The sequence below is a fragment of the Melozone crissalis genome, unplaced genomic scaffold, assembly GCF_028551555.1.
Source record: "Melozone crissalis strain CALT ecotype California unplaced genomic scaffold, PUWL_Pcris_2 ptg000009l_1, whole genome shotgun sequence".
In the NCBI taxonomy this organism is placed as follows: Eukaryota; Metazoa; Chordata; class Aves; order Passeriformes; family Passerellidae; genus Melozone; species Melozone crissalis.
Genome location: NW_026535787.1, coordinates 7,027,149 through 7,041,102, shown reverse-complemented (window position 1 = coordinate 7,041,102; position 13,954 = coordinate 7,027,149). Strand labels below are relative to the sequence as shown.

General features: G+C 36.8%; 1 protein-coding gene across 3 annotated transcripts in view; it reads left to right on the top strand.

Moving 5' to 3' along the window:
• CADM2 (cell adhesion molecule 2) overlaps positions 1-13,954 on the top strand; it is a 573,495-nt gene that overhangs the window by 520,073 nt on the left and 39,468 nt on the right. For 2 of the 3 annotated variants that reach the window (XM_054270505.1, XM_054270504.1), the window contains one exon: positions 3,432-3,551. The exons of the other annotated variant lie outside the window; for it this stretch is intronic. In XM_054270505.1, coding sequence (XP_054126480.1) covers positions 3,432-3,551 — 120 coding nt within the window. The remainder of the gene's footprint in view (positions 1-3,431; positions 3,552-13,954) is intronic. 3 annotated transcript variants of the gene reach the window in all.

Here is a 13,954-nt window from a genome sequence, read left to right as displayed (position 1 = left end):
AAATTAGTTTCACTCCAGCACATATTTCTTGGGCAGAAATCTGCAAATCCATTCTGCTAAGATCCTCCCTGACAAATCCTCAAGAGGACAAATCTACATTGTCCCTATGATAGCATGTTCTGAGCAGCTGCCAGCAGGGAGCTCTGGGTGACAACGTGTGCCTCACTAGTGAAATAAGATGGTTTTGCCATGCATTAAAAAAAAAAAAAACAAAAAAAAAAAACCCAAAACCAAAAACACACCACAAAATCCTGCAGGACTAGAAACAGGTCAAATTGTAATTCTCTTTTCTGGCATGACATGGAGCAGCACACCCTCTATGAAGCACAGTGATCCATATGGCTTAAACAGAAGCCTGTGTTGTTAAGTATAATTTTTTTTATCTGCAGTCTGTGTATTTTTGGGAACTTCCAAACCTATTTACTTCCTGCACCTGCAATGAGAGACTGAGAAACACTGGACATTGCTTCTAGTTTATTTCTTGAACTGCATATTCTGTATTCTCTTACACAAAAGCCTTTTCAAGGCAAAGACAAAGTTTTCACAAGAATCCATAAATCTTGGAAGAACTGATAAGAGTCATTCTGTCAGACTCAGCAGGTGCCTTACACACAGGTCTTTTCAACGTGGGGATCATTTCAGAATGCTTGGATCTGGGCTGTCCAAAGAAGGATTTAAGGATGAGATATGATCCAGGCATTCCAAAATGTTTTCTCTGGAGAGATCTGAGTTATTTGGTTACTTTGCACATTTCTGTTGCAGACTCTGATGTTGTTAATGGAGTATTCCACTGGGCAGAGCCTTGAATGCAAGCTGGTACAAGCCAAACCTTTCTAGAGTCCAGAACAGACTTAAATTCATTGCCTGGGCAATGTGATGCTCCTCAGTCTGTTGATTCCTCATTTCTCCTCATGCTTTAGGAGCAAGTCCTGGTATTGCTGTGAGCAAAGCAGACAGACTGCAGTAGTTTGCACAATGAAATTCACCTCACTCTGCAAGGAAAGAAACCAAATACTGTTCCTTGTTTTTTCATCCCTTTTGAGAAAACATATTTTCTTTGAGGCTTCTTCCAGGCTTCCATTTTGATGTTTGGCATCAGAGTTTATGACTTTGATCAGGAAACTAATATCTGCACAGGTTTTCATTATTCTTAATCTGATGAGATCACATCTGTATTAAAACACTGGCATATCCTAGTTCATGTTAGCTAGTATACTTCCTAGGTAGCCTTTCATTTAAAATAAGAAATCTTGTTTGAAATGCTTCAATCTCAAGAGAAACCAGAAAGTTCTAAGTTAACCAGTGATTCATGTAAGCTATTATTTGGTAAAATAGGTAAACAGCATGCTTGCAGATTGGATAGCTCTGTCATAAAACCATAACTTGTCATTGGAGTCTTAAGTAATTGGTATTTAAAAAAAATAATGAATGGAATCATGAGTCACACTAATTAGTTTTACGTACAAGAATGATGTATACAGCTTTCCTAATAAGCAAGGGATTTTGCTCTCCTTATGAAGTAGGTGGGGTTTTTTCTCTTTGATTTAATTTTTAACAGATACCTATCAGGGAAGGAGTTTCCCTTTACAAGAAGAAATTGCATAGATCAGTACATGTGACATGTATCTTTTTAACATGTTAATTTATTTCTAATGCTTGTTATACTCAGTTCTATTTCATTATTGTGGTACTCACACTCCAGGTAATATTATCATTATTCCTGATGATTAATATGTCTACAACTGTGAGGGTTTTAAAAAGCCTGTTCTAATTTTTCTGTCTTGAGAATATTTTATACTGGGGATTAGATTAAATATCAGTGTACATTAGATTAAAATCCAGTGTAGAGATGGAAGATGGATCTTTGTTTTCTGATGACTTCAGAAGTAGAACATCACACAGGTATAGATTCCAGAGAGCATGGTGATATTTTTTTATCAAAACTAGAGGAATACAGAAAATAGTAGGTGACTTACAGAGTAACTAACAAGGAGACTTTTAAATTTGGAAAATGATCTGTCATCCAGCATGGAAATAAGGTAAGCATGTTACTTTGAAGCCTTAAGAGAGTAATTAAGCAATGCTGAACTCAAGGATTCTGTGTCTGAAGTGTGTTCTGTAGGGCCCAATACTGAAAAGCTCTGAGCTACTTCAGCTTCCATTGATTTCAGTCTCAATTGATGGTACTCAGGGACCAATTGCATTTCTTTCCAAAGCAAGGGAAGACAGATTGTGGGTCAGACTTTTGCTCTTTTATTGCGCTGAATGGCACCCTTCAGAAATACTTTCAGTGAAATCAGTATGGAATGGGTTACTCACCATCAACTGCTGAGAAAAGAGTCCTTCCCTTTCAAACCTGCTGTATAAATAATCTGAAAAATGCCAGATGCTTTTTTCTTCTCAGAAGTGCTTTTCTCTACTTCTCTTCAGAGCTTTTGTTTTTTGTTCTTTAAAACCTGCAATCACCTTATAGGCAAAGTACTATTGGTCTTTATTGCTTTTGGCAGTGTAATCAAAGTATTTTCTTTGTGTACATCTGGTTATGATCTGATATGTACTGGAGCATTCTGCATCAGGTGTTGCTAGTTCCTCTGCAGAGAAGCAGTCATGCTCCCAATCCTGGCATTCCTACACTTGCTTTAGCAAAACCTGAACGGTTTTATAAGATGTTGTCATCATTTTTGTATGAATTTTTCTGGCTTGCATGCATGCTTTTTCATCAGTAATATTATTATCATTTCTGATTTTTAGTTTGAAGGTGTTTTAGAAAAATATTGATGTGTACTAACAATAAATTGTAAGCATTAAGGATGACTGAAAGATGACTATGCCTGCAAATTAGGGTAAAGATTTTGAAATATACTCTGCTCTGGATCTTAGCAGACAACTGTGTCTTAAGCAAATGTGTGGGAAGAAGAAAAGCAATCCGGAAAAAGCAGCTCTTATAGTTAGTAGAATTTTCTCCCCTTTTCCCCTTCATTGAGTCTGTCTGAAAGTGGGTGTTTTAACATACAGCCATTTCTCGTTAACATGTGTGTGTTTATTTTAGCATGATGGTGTTGTTTTTTATCATCTCCCACTCTGACACAGCATGTTTCATCTGTATATGGTTTCTACTACGTGAGACATTTAAAATGGCTCAGCGAAGAAATGGATTCTTGTCACTTAAACTGTCACTCTCTTGTTCTGTGGAAATGTGGTCATTTTAACAGAGTTTTAAATTTTCTGTACTCAAAGATTGACTATAAAAATTGAGAGTGATAAATGTCAAGAATTTTAAGGTACTCTGTTGTACCTGTAATAATTTATGTTAATCATGTTTTAATTTAGTCATTTTCAACATACTTGTATTTACAAATTAAACCTCTGTTATGGTTCTCCTTTGTTTGCATGATATGATTTTATTTTATATTTTTTTTTCCACTCACCAGATGTTTTCAACACTTTGCTTCCCACTACTGTCATCCCCTCCCTTACCACTGCAACAGTCACAACCAATGTAGCCTTAACAGCCAGCACAACCACATCGGCAACAGCCACCAGCATCAGAGGTACAGTATCCTTTTTTGTTATGGCCTGGGAAGCACATGATAAAGAGGAAATTAGAGCTTTGATTTTTTGATTTTGATTTTTTTTTTAACAAGGATAGAAATTGCTGCAGAGAGGGTGCAAGTGTTCAGCTCAGTATATATTTAACAGAATAATCCAAAGGGTGATAGGTGGGTTAAGAAAGATTTCATATGACCTTGAATGTTGCCATTGCTCTAGCAGTGTATATGTGAACTTTGACAGGATGCTTAAATTATTTGTATACATTTGCATTTAATTTTTTGAGGTTAGTAAATTAACTTTAATGTAAAATGCAAGCAAGCTATTTTTAAATAAACGTGACCTTTTTAAGGCTGGTTATTTTGGGTGCTACCATTTAAAACAAGCTAGGTGTCTCAGCACTGGAATTTCTGTTGATGAAATCTTACTTGATAGCAAAGAGGCACTGTGATGTATCACCCTTGTTAGCCCTTTACAGCTTAAGGCATTCCTTATTTAGGGGTGTTGTTATTTCACCAGAGCTGGAGTAAATGAGCTAAAAGTTCTCTCTCCCCTCCCTGACCCCCATCTGTTGGGGTTTTTTCTGTTACAGCTTTTCATATGTTCCTAGTAATGCTTCATTTCTTTATGAGCAAAATATAAAGGTTATTTTACTCTTTTATTCAGTGGCTGATCAGATAACTGTTAAATAGGGAAGATGTGTGCAGAAGGTTTTGCAGATTATGATCTTCTGGGTAGCTGCAAATCTCTCGTGGTAAATGAAATGGCAGAAGGTTCTTATGTGGTCTCTTGAAAGCTTTCATTGCCCAAGAAGAGAGGAAATTATATTATTTTACCACACTGCAAGTATTAACAGAATGAGGTGCAGTTAGGCCAGGAAAGTTAAGACAGCTATGACACCTTTTCTTTCTGGATGTGTTGTTATTAGTCAGTTGTAGTGGCCTGCCTAACTAGCAAGAATAAAAATTGTCATAGTATCAAATCACCTAAATTATTCCTCCGCAGGGCGCAGGTATTTCAACTGACATCAGACCTAAAATTACATTTTCTAATCTTTAATATTTCTTTTAATGTGAAGTTGCTGTTATTTTAATGAAGCGAGAAGTGATGTAGTTGTCCTTTTCCTTCAGAAAGAGAAATTTAGACCATGGAAAACAGCCCAGTATTCATGGGTCTAAGAGGTTGAAGGAGGAACATTTCCTGAAAATGATCAGAATGATAGGAATTGTCTTTATAAGAGTGGTTTGTGTAAAGCACAGAAGCTTCCAACTCTCTGCGGACTCACATCCATCCTGGAAGGACGATGCTCTTGGTGTGCTGTGCTGAAGTTTGCTGCCCTTCATGAATTGTTTTCTTCTGCTTGTTATGTGGTCATGTCATTGTTATGATTATACTGATCTTTTTAATGTATTGTCTCACCTCCTAAGTGTGGTTTAGGGCCTCATTTTCTTTCCTGTGGAGTGTTCATTTTCACTATTTGTGTGTCCAGCATCAATAGAACAGTGTGAAACGGGGGAATTCTCTTCTAAGTTTCAGCTCTAGCACATGGGAGAATGCATGCAATTTGATGCTACACTTACAGAGATGCTGCTTTAATAGAAGGTAAAAGAAGGGAAATTGGGTGATCAATTGCTGAAACATGAGCACTCACTTTTCCCAGAAAGAAAGAAGTGAATGCAGCAAAATGGCTGAAAAGATGAGACCACTTCAATCTCAAGAAGTGGTAGATAGAGTCTGTTGGAGAGATGATCAAAGGGACAAATGAGTGTGGGAAGTATGTTTCCTCAAAATCTTGTATTGAAAGGAAAATGATAGTTTATCCCAATGCAGAGAGAAGATATTTTATATATTGTTTTATACTACTGTACATGTAGTATAAAATAATATATAAAATATAACAAAGTATGAAATAAACTAATGAAATTAGGTTTCTTAACAGTGTAAGATATCAAACTTCACTAAAACACAAAAACAAGGTTTCTATAAACATAAATCATATGTCTATGTGGAAGAAACATGAAAACGGGTATGAAACTGAGTGCAAAATGAAATTAGCAAGTTGTGAGAAATTTAACAAAACAGAAGTGTTTTGAAATACACTAGATGAGTAACATAAATACAGAAATTAGTAATGAATTATGAGGACAAGGCCAAAGTAATTGGTGTTTTAGCCAACAGTGGAAGACAACAGGAGTGCTGTTTCTAATGGGGGTAGCAGGGGATGTCACAGTGAAAAATGAGCACAAAGGGAGACAGATCAAAGAACAAGGACAGCAAACTTACAGATATGCTTTGCAAAGAAGCTGAAGGCACCAGCTTGCTTGGTTTTGCTTTCAAAGCAGAAGTCAATATGACTCTGATGAAGAGGTATTTTCCAAGTTCAGTGGGGAAAATGATTCCCTGTATTACTGGCAAAGACATTTAGCAGAAACACTGTAAATGCATAGGAGACAACGACTTCAGATACTCAGCTATTTAAGTTTAACTTACTTCATCCTGACTTTCTTTTAAAGTGCTTTATTCCCATGGCAGAGGAAATTGGACAAGGGGCATCTCCTTGGGTCTCCTCATCCCCTATCTGTCTTGGACCCATAAACAAATAATGTTCACAGACTTTCAGTGCCTGCTGTGGGGTTCTGCCATCCTGAAATACAAGACTGAACCTCATCTGCAATGTCAGAGCACCCACCCCACAGAGGTACAAATAACATAAGAGCCATTGCAGAGAAGATCAGGTTTTTCAGTACCATTTGTTTCTAGCTGAGCAAAAACTACCGCCTGAACATATTTTCCTTTGACACCTCTGCTTCGTATTACAATAAGATTTTTGACATGAAAGAATATATTGAGAAGCTATCCGTAAATTCTCAAACATCAAACCTTTTTTGTTTTGTTTTTTCTATTTGTCTTGCTTTGATGGATCATGTCTTAAGGAAACACGTTTTCCACAGACTGTAGTGTAGTGTATGCTATTTGATATCTTTAAACTGGGTTTCCCATAGCTGGCATAGTAAACTTTCTAGACAGATTTTACTAATTTTGTTTTGAAATTAGTGGTTAATACTTAAGAATCTCCTCAGGTAAGCTTTACAAGGCAGTCCTCTGTTCTGCATGACTTTTACGTAGTCCACTTTGAGTATGCATTGTTTCACTTCCAGTCACGGGAAATGTCTTCGCAGGCATAATATACAGGGTGTAAAAAGCCAATGGAATCTGTGAATCCAAGGCATTTTGCATTCTGATTACTGTACCTCCTCTTTACCAAAAGCCTTAATTCATGTGAAAGAAAATTCTCCAAAAGTAATCAGGTAGTTCTGGAACCATGTGATTCATTGCTGCCCTGATTTGCCTGGCATTTAGTAAACAACATGAAAAAGGCTACTGATCCACTTGGATGACAGCATGATAATTCATAAACTTTCTGTTAAGTCAAACTTTTCACTTTCTCAGAAAACGTATGCTTGTTTTTGTGCACAGTCCTTCAGGAATTAATTATTCTTTTACTGGTACATTACCTACTAACTCAAAAAATCCTAAACATAATTTGATGCCAGTGAGGAATATTGCCCTTTATATATTTGTCAAGGGTATCTTAAAGCCTAATAACCATGATGAGGAATGTACAAAAAAATGAGAATAAAATGTATGAGGAGAAGAAACAAATCTGGAGGACTATTGAAAGAATAATTATACACTGTATGAGTAGGTACATCAGTTTTTCTATCAAATTTATGTAATGTTATTTGTGAAAGCTGTGCATTGAATCCTTGCAATTTTTCCCTTTTATGATTGGGAAGAGGCACAAGAGGATTGTGGATTTGCCCCCAACATTGAAACAAGGGATGCTTGCATTGGAGAAATTCTTTGTTAGTGTAAAGTTAACTTAGGTGGTGCTGTGCCAATCTTTCCAAGTCCTGTAGGGGGAGAGGGGGTGTGATTAACAGTGCAGGAGAAGCCACCTCAAGCCAGAACAGCTCTGTGTTTCTGTATTCACAGAGGGAAAAAGCCTGTGCACACAAATGTGCATAAAACCTTCCCATGGGCTGTCATTATGTTAATCACCCACACACACACAAACAGAGTATTTTTTTGTTTTGTTTTGTTTAAATCCTATTTCTATAAAGGAACTAAAAAAGTCAAAGAGGTTATAAAACTTGCTTATTTTTACTTATTACTGAAGACTGAAACCTCACCTCCACCACCCAAACAGGCGGAAATTTAAGAATGCCAAACCCAATCTCAAAAGACAGATCCTTTCAGTTTGATGGCACGTATCAGAGTGACTCAGGCTCAGCTGACTCACTGGGATGGTGACTGTACCAGAATGTTCAAAGCTTTATATAGCAACGCCTGAAAACATCTCCAGAAGTTGTTGTGTGCAGCACAGACACGATGCTGCTCCCAGGCAGCTGCACTCTGGAGATCAAGAGTTTATTTGTCAGGGTGACCACAAAGGCAAAAGATGCACACATTTATATATCAGTGAAATCTCTGCTTATTATAATCCTCTTTGCTTTTATTTGGTTTAGCTTTGGTGTAAAAGAAAGATTTCTTAAAGGAAATCTGTGGAGCTAAATTTAGGAGTATACAGTGGCATAAGGAGGGGCTTGAGGATATATTAATTTTGAAAACTATTGTGACTTTAAATCTGAATATTTCTATTTAATAGTGTAAATGGCAACAATCCTAGCTAAAAAATTTAGTTTCCTTTTTTCCCCTAGTTTTACTTTAAAGTCTCTATTAAAAAAAACCCTAAACCCAACCCAAATAGAGTAACTCTGTCATTATAGGTAGCTTAAATGCAGAAACTACTTGAACAGCACTTGTAGTCCTCATACTTTTTCCTATCAAAAAAATGCTAAACATTACCAGTTCTTTCCTTATGGTTTTATTTTTCTTTCTCATAATCTGATTAATATGACTTGGCAGGCTGAGATATTAACAAAGAGAGAAACAACAAAGCAAGGAAAAGCTATAGAATATGTGAGGGGCAAAGGAGATAAGGGTAGACTTACACTTTAAATATAGTTGTGCATGCTTACTTGCATTCAACTCTGATAATAAAAATGATCTTTGTCTAACGTTAAAAGCACTTTCCTATGACAGCCAGCTAAAAGCCAGTTCATTTATATACTACTTTATAGCTGTAGCAGTAACATAAAACCTAATTTGTGTCTGGGTTTATTCAAACTGTGTAGGAAAAGTAGAACTTTATAGGTTTTATTTCTTCTTTCTCCATACTTTTGCACTAGTCTCCTAGTGGCTTACCCAATGTCTAGATTTGCCTGAACGATGAACAATTTGAGATTCAAGCAACAGTGCCTTAGATTTTTTTTTTTTTTCCATTAGACATTCAGGTCTTCATCATCCATCTTTCAAGAACTGCCATCTCCTGATTTTATACTGATTTCTTTCATTACTATTATTTTTACAATTTACTTGTTCCTCAGCTGTATAGATGGTGTGTTAAAAAATCTCATCATGTTAGACCATGATGAGATCTCAAACTTGTTTTCCAGCCTTCTTTTTCAAAATCTCTGAACAGGGCTGTCTTGGTCAGAGCTGTTACCCAGGAGAAACATCCACAAGCTACAGCTGAGTAATGGCTGGAAAATCTTCCCTGGCATCTGCAAGCAGCTAGTAGACCAAACTGTTGGATATTTTTATATCAAAATATACCTGTTGTGAACAGGACTTGGAGTTTCTTTAGTTCTACAGCAATCTTTTCATGAGGCTTAGTCATCCGCAGTGCCCGTTTTAGGGGTTGCACAGCATTTGTTCCTTTTCTGAAGTACCATTTAATTAGGGTTTCATTCCACTAGTCAGGCTTAGTGGTGCAATTAGTGCTGTGAATTCTCAAAGCTCACAGATTTAAGATCAACAGAGGAGCTTGTAGCATCTGTTCTAACTCAAAGAGCTGTTTGGTTTTCAGGTCTGATAGATACAGAGCCAGGAAAACCTTCTTATAACATAATCTGGGAAAAAAAAAAGAAACCTTAAACCCCTCCCCTCCACACTCCTCCCCCCAAAAACAACACAAAACAAACAACAAGATTAAAAACAAAACAAAACAAAACAAATATTCTCAAGCAGTTTCATACTTTATTGGCTGGATTCCTACAGATTTCTATGTCTCCATAGAATTAGAATAATGGCAAACATTGTGTGTTTACATGCATGGTGATTGCAGGCCAAAACCATGCCAGCTCCAAGCAAGAGGTTGTACAAACATAGTATGAAAATAGTCTTTTTTTAAAAATTTAAGGCTAGGAATTGGAGGTGTTAGTGCATGCACATGAGATATCTTCCTGTATCTCAGAGGCAACAGGGCAGTAAGTAGCAGCAGAATGTGGTTATGGAAAGAGGAAAATTTTCATGCAGTGTGAAGCTAAATATAAAACTGTATTATCACTACATGCTGAAAAATGGAAATGGAAATACCCTGATGTCTGTTGTGAGCAGACCCAAATAAAACCTAAATGATTCTGTGTGGAATTCCCAGTTCTCCGATACTTTTAAAAGATTTTTTACAGTTGTAATATCAATCCTAGAGTAATCCTCAAGGCAACATGTACATTACTCATGCAGTCTAACCACCAAAAAAAATTCTGGCAACATGATCCACATGAGGCTAGTTACCTCCATTGCCATGAAAAGTACTTGTGCTTTGCAATTTTTACCTTTACAAACTAAAGCAGAGACCTGTGCCATTTATAACATGGCAATTTTCTCTGCTTAACAGCCATTATGATGTAAGATGAAGACCATCGTCATTATTACACATTATTTGGTCATATTATTCATAAAATGAGACTGTTGCTTTCTGGAACAAATAAAGATATATTTCATGATCTCAATAGTTTGCCAAGTAAATGAATATCATAAATGAGACATAGATTAAGCTCCAGGCATGCTGAATACATGAAAGAAAATATCATAATATCATATATTAGGAACCTGCTCTTTGTGTCTGGGACAAATATTTCTAGTGCTAACAAATCCATCCAGCTGTCAGCTTGCAGTAATGAAGTAGGCAACTTAAAAAGTACACAATGATTTCCAGCCTTGATGGATTATCACTTAACCCAAAATGCAAGGCTGTGCAGATAAGTATCACAATTGGTTGATGGTCTGATAAAGATTCCATTATATAGCTGAGCTCCAGAGGGGCTTCAGCAATGTGTCAGGAATTCAAACATTCCCAGCCTAAGCTCTGATCACACTTGGGGGTTTTTTGGCTTTTTTTTTTCTTTTTTTTTTTTTCTATGAATTATGCAGTCTGACAGTCTCTATTGTAAGCTGGCAGTGCAAGAAGTTCTCCAAATTAAGAGTCCCTTCTGCTGGAAGCATTTTTACTGCCTGCCAAGAGCATCCTTTGTCTCTGAGTTCAGCCTCAGACGTCACCTCAGGTGCCACAGGCTGTAAGGTGTTATCTCTCTCTCTGCTCAGCCCCCACGTGCAGCTAGCAGGGAAGCACAGGCATTTCCAAAAACAGTCCCTGGGAAGAAGGACTGAAGTCATGAGTGTCACCAGCTCTGTGTGAAGTGCTACACCAGAGTCAGCATGTGCTGATGTCACACTGACCATTTTCATCTGACCTCTAGCTGGGTGCTGACCTCAAGTTAGTGGTTTTCAACATTCATGTGTAAACAAGATATGAAAACTATGTTATTCATACTAGCTTCCTGCTCTCTTCAGCTTAAAATGTGCTTTTCAAAATAGTAACTTTTTAAATAGTAGGGTTTTGTACCTCTTGCTTTAAAAGTTGGAATTCTACTGATTTCAAGAGATTTTAGTGACCTAGTATTTACATCTCTACAAGCAGTTTGGTTAAATGAGTTTATCCCATCTCACTCGCAGGCAGCTCTGAAGTGGATGTATCTGGATTTTCCGGTCCAAAGAGAGACAGGCGATTTTTCGTGCATTGTCAGTGCTGCCCCATAAGCTTGACAATGGCTTGCAGACATCCAAACCATTTCTTCCACAGAAAAATAGGCTGTACTTTCCTTTCTTCCAAGTAAAACTTTACAAATTGATAAGCTCATTAATTTTCAGTGGGACTGTATGTACTTTTGGTGTGTTATTCACAGATACAATCTGTGATCTGCTCACTCCAGAGGGACCTGCTGGGTCAGTTAGCCTAAATTCCTGTATAGTTGACTGTCTCATAGATTTATGAGACAGAGAAACCTTTATTTTATTAAAGAGCATGCACCAGGACATATGTAGACTTAATTTAGGACCTAAGGAAACAGATTCCCCTTGGTGTTTCTCTTCAGCACTTAGTTATCCTCGCTGTTGCAAACTTGAGCCTTGCTTCTCATTTCAGTGTCTTTGATGTTAACAACCATAGATTGATTCTTGAAGGTTTCACATTCCATATGCATTTTCTTCTCAAAAGCAAATATTTATTGTAAAGAAGGCTCTGCAAACATGCTTTGAAATTGATTCTTGAATTTCATTTGAAAGAACTGAATCTATGATCTTTAGGATCTTATTAAGATTTTGATTTGGTTTATTTTAAGGGTGTTGTCAAGCACAACTTTAATATTGAGTTTTAAGGGCAATATATTGGATTTCTTACAGCAGGGAGAAAGATTAAGCAAATGGTTGCTGTTGAATGTCTTTCACTGTTGCTGTATTTATATGGGATCACAAAGTTTAGTTTTACTTTATTTAGAGAGGTGTTTATGGTATTTTAAAGGCACTCCTTTTACAGAAACTGATATCTTCCTTTTTTTTTTTATATTTATTACTGGGCAAGGCAGATTTTGGCAAGTTCTGTGCTGTCAGGGTATTGATAAAGTGCTTCACTGTTACAAGCAAAAGCATACAACTAAATATTGTTATAGCTAACAACAAGGACATCTAAAGCCACTGTTCCAGTGCTATGTGGGATGTTAAAAAAAAGACTGAAGTGGTGCCAAGTTCTAGAAATGAGGAAAGGAAAGAAAAAAGAGACAAAAATGCTTATAGTTTCAAATGTATTGCTAACACCTTTAATAAAAAATGCACGTCTTTCTCACTAACCAGTGAGCTAAAGTCATCAACTGTGCCTTTGAAGCTGAAAAGATTACTCTCTCTGCCCTTCGTTTCTCTGACACTCCACTTGAAACACAGTTAATAACTTCCAGTGTGAGCCTCACAAAATGCAGAATTGATACTAATTATATTAAGTTTTTTGGATGAAAGATGACCTTGGTGAAACTTGAAGCTATAGCATTCCCAGAACAAAAAAAAAAAAAATAAAAGCAAAATCTGCAGAGAGTGACTTTGGAGATTATTTAACCCGACCTATTAATTTTTGCATGTGAAGTTATTCAGACTGTGAATACAAAGAGGGTATTCTTAAGGTAATTTTTTTTTTTAGCATTTTTCAGAGCATTGAAATAAGTTGCTGAATCACACACCTGGTTTTGTTGGTTTTTTTCTGTGTTAGTCATTTGAGATGTCTTTTCTGTGTCAGATTCAGGGAGTGCACTGTGAAGAAAAGGGGGTGCCACAGTGCTTGGAGGGGCTGGCACATGTCTGTGTGTGTCAGCAGTCAGCAAAGGCAAGCAGGTGAACAAAAATCAAATGCCAGTGTTTTAAAAGATTAGCTTCAAACACGCCTTTAAAGGAAAGGAGTGGAAGACAAGTCTGGTTTGAAGTCCACAGTCTCGTAATCACAGCTGAGTTCATTTTTTGTAGCTGCAAAATTGAGAAAAAGAGAGAATTACAAACTCATCTACTCTGAGAAATACAGGGTGGAAAACCTTATTCAGTAACACTTGACTCACTGTTTGGCTGACTATAAAAGACCGAACAAGGAAGCAGAACTGGAACTGACTGAAAAAAATGAAATTCAGAACCAACACAAGGAAGTACTTTTCACTCAAAAAGAAATACAATTTTTCAATAGCCTACTGAGCCAAGTTTGGAATTGGAGGCACTGGGGTCATTAAAGAAGAAGGGAGATACTATTCTGGAAGAACTGTGTTAACCAAGATGACTTGCAATGGGCTGAATGGCCTTTTCCTTTTCCCCAAATTTATGTTCTTTTTGAAAAACTTTGATTACAAGTCATCCTGCTGTGATTTAGATAGCATGAATTTGAAAAGAATGTATCAAATCTTTTCAATCAAGATGCTTGGGTTTCTTTCCAGCCTGAATTCTTGCAAGCCTGTAATAGAAAACCATCAGTCAAGGGAAAGAAGTATCAGGAGTAGCAATTTACCTTAATGTACAATTTCCTTTTCTGGCATAAAGGGTAAGAGACAAGGATCCCAGACAACAAAGGCCAGAATATAAATCTTTTCGGGAATATATCAAAAAAGGGGGAAAAAGAAAAGATAGAAAAATCCCCTAGATTGACAATTTGAGGAAGACATTTTATTTCTTTTGTATGCTTCTTTTCTTGTGGCTA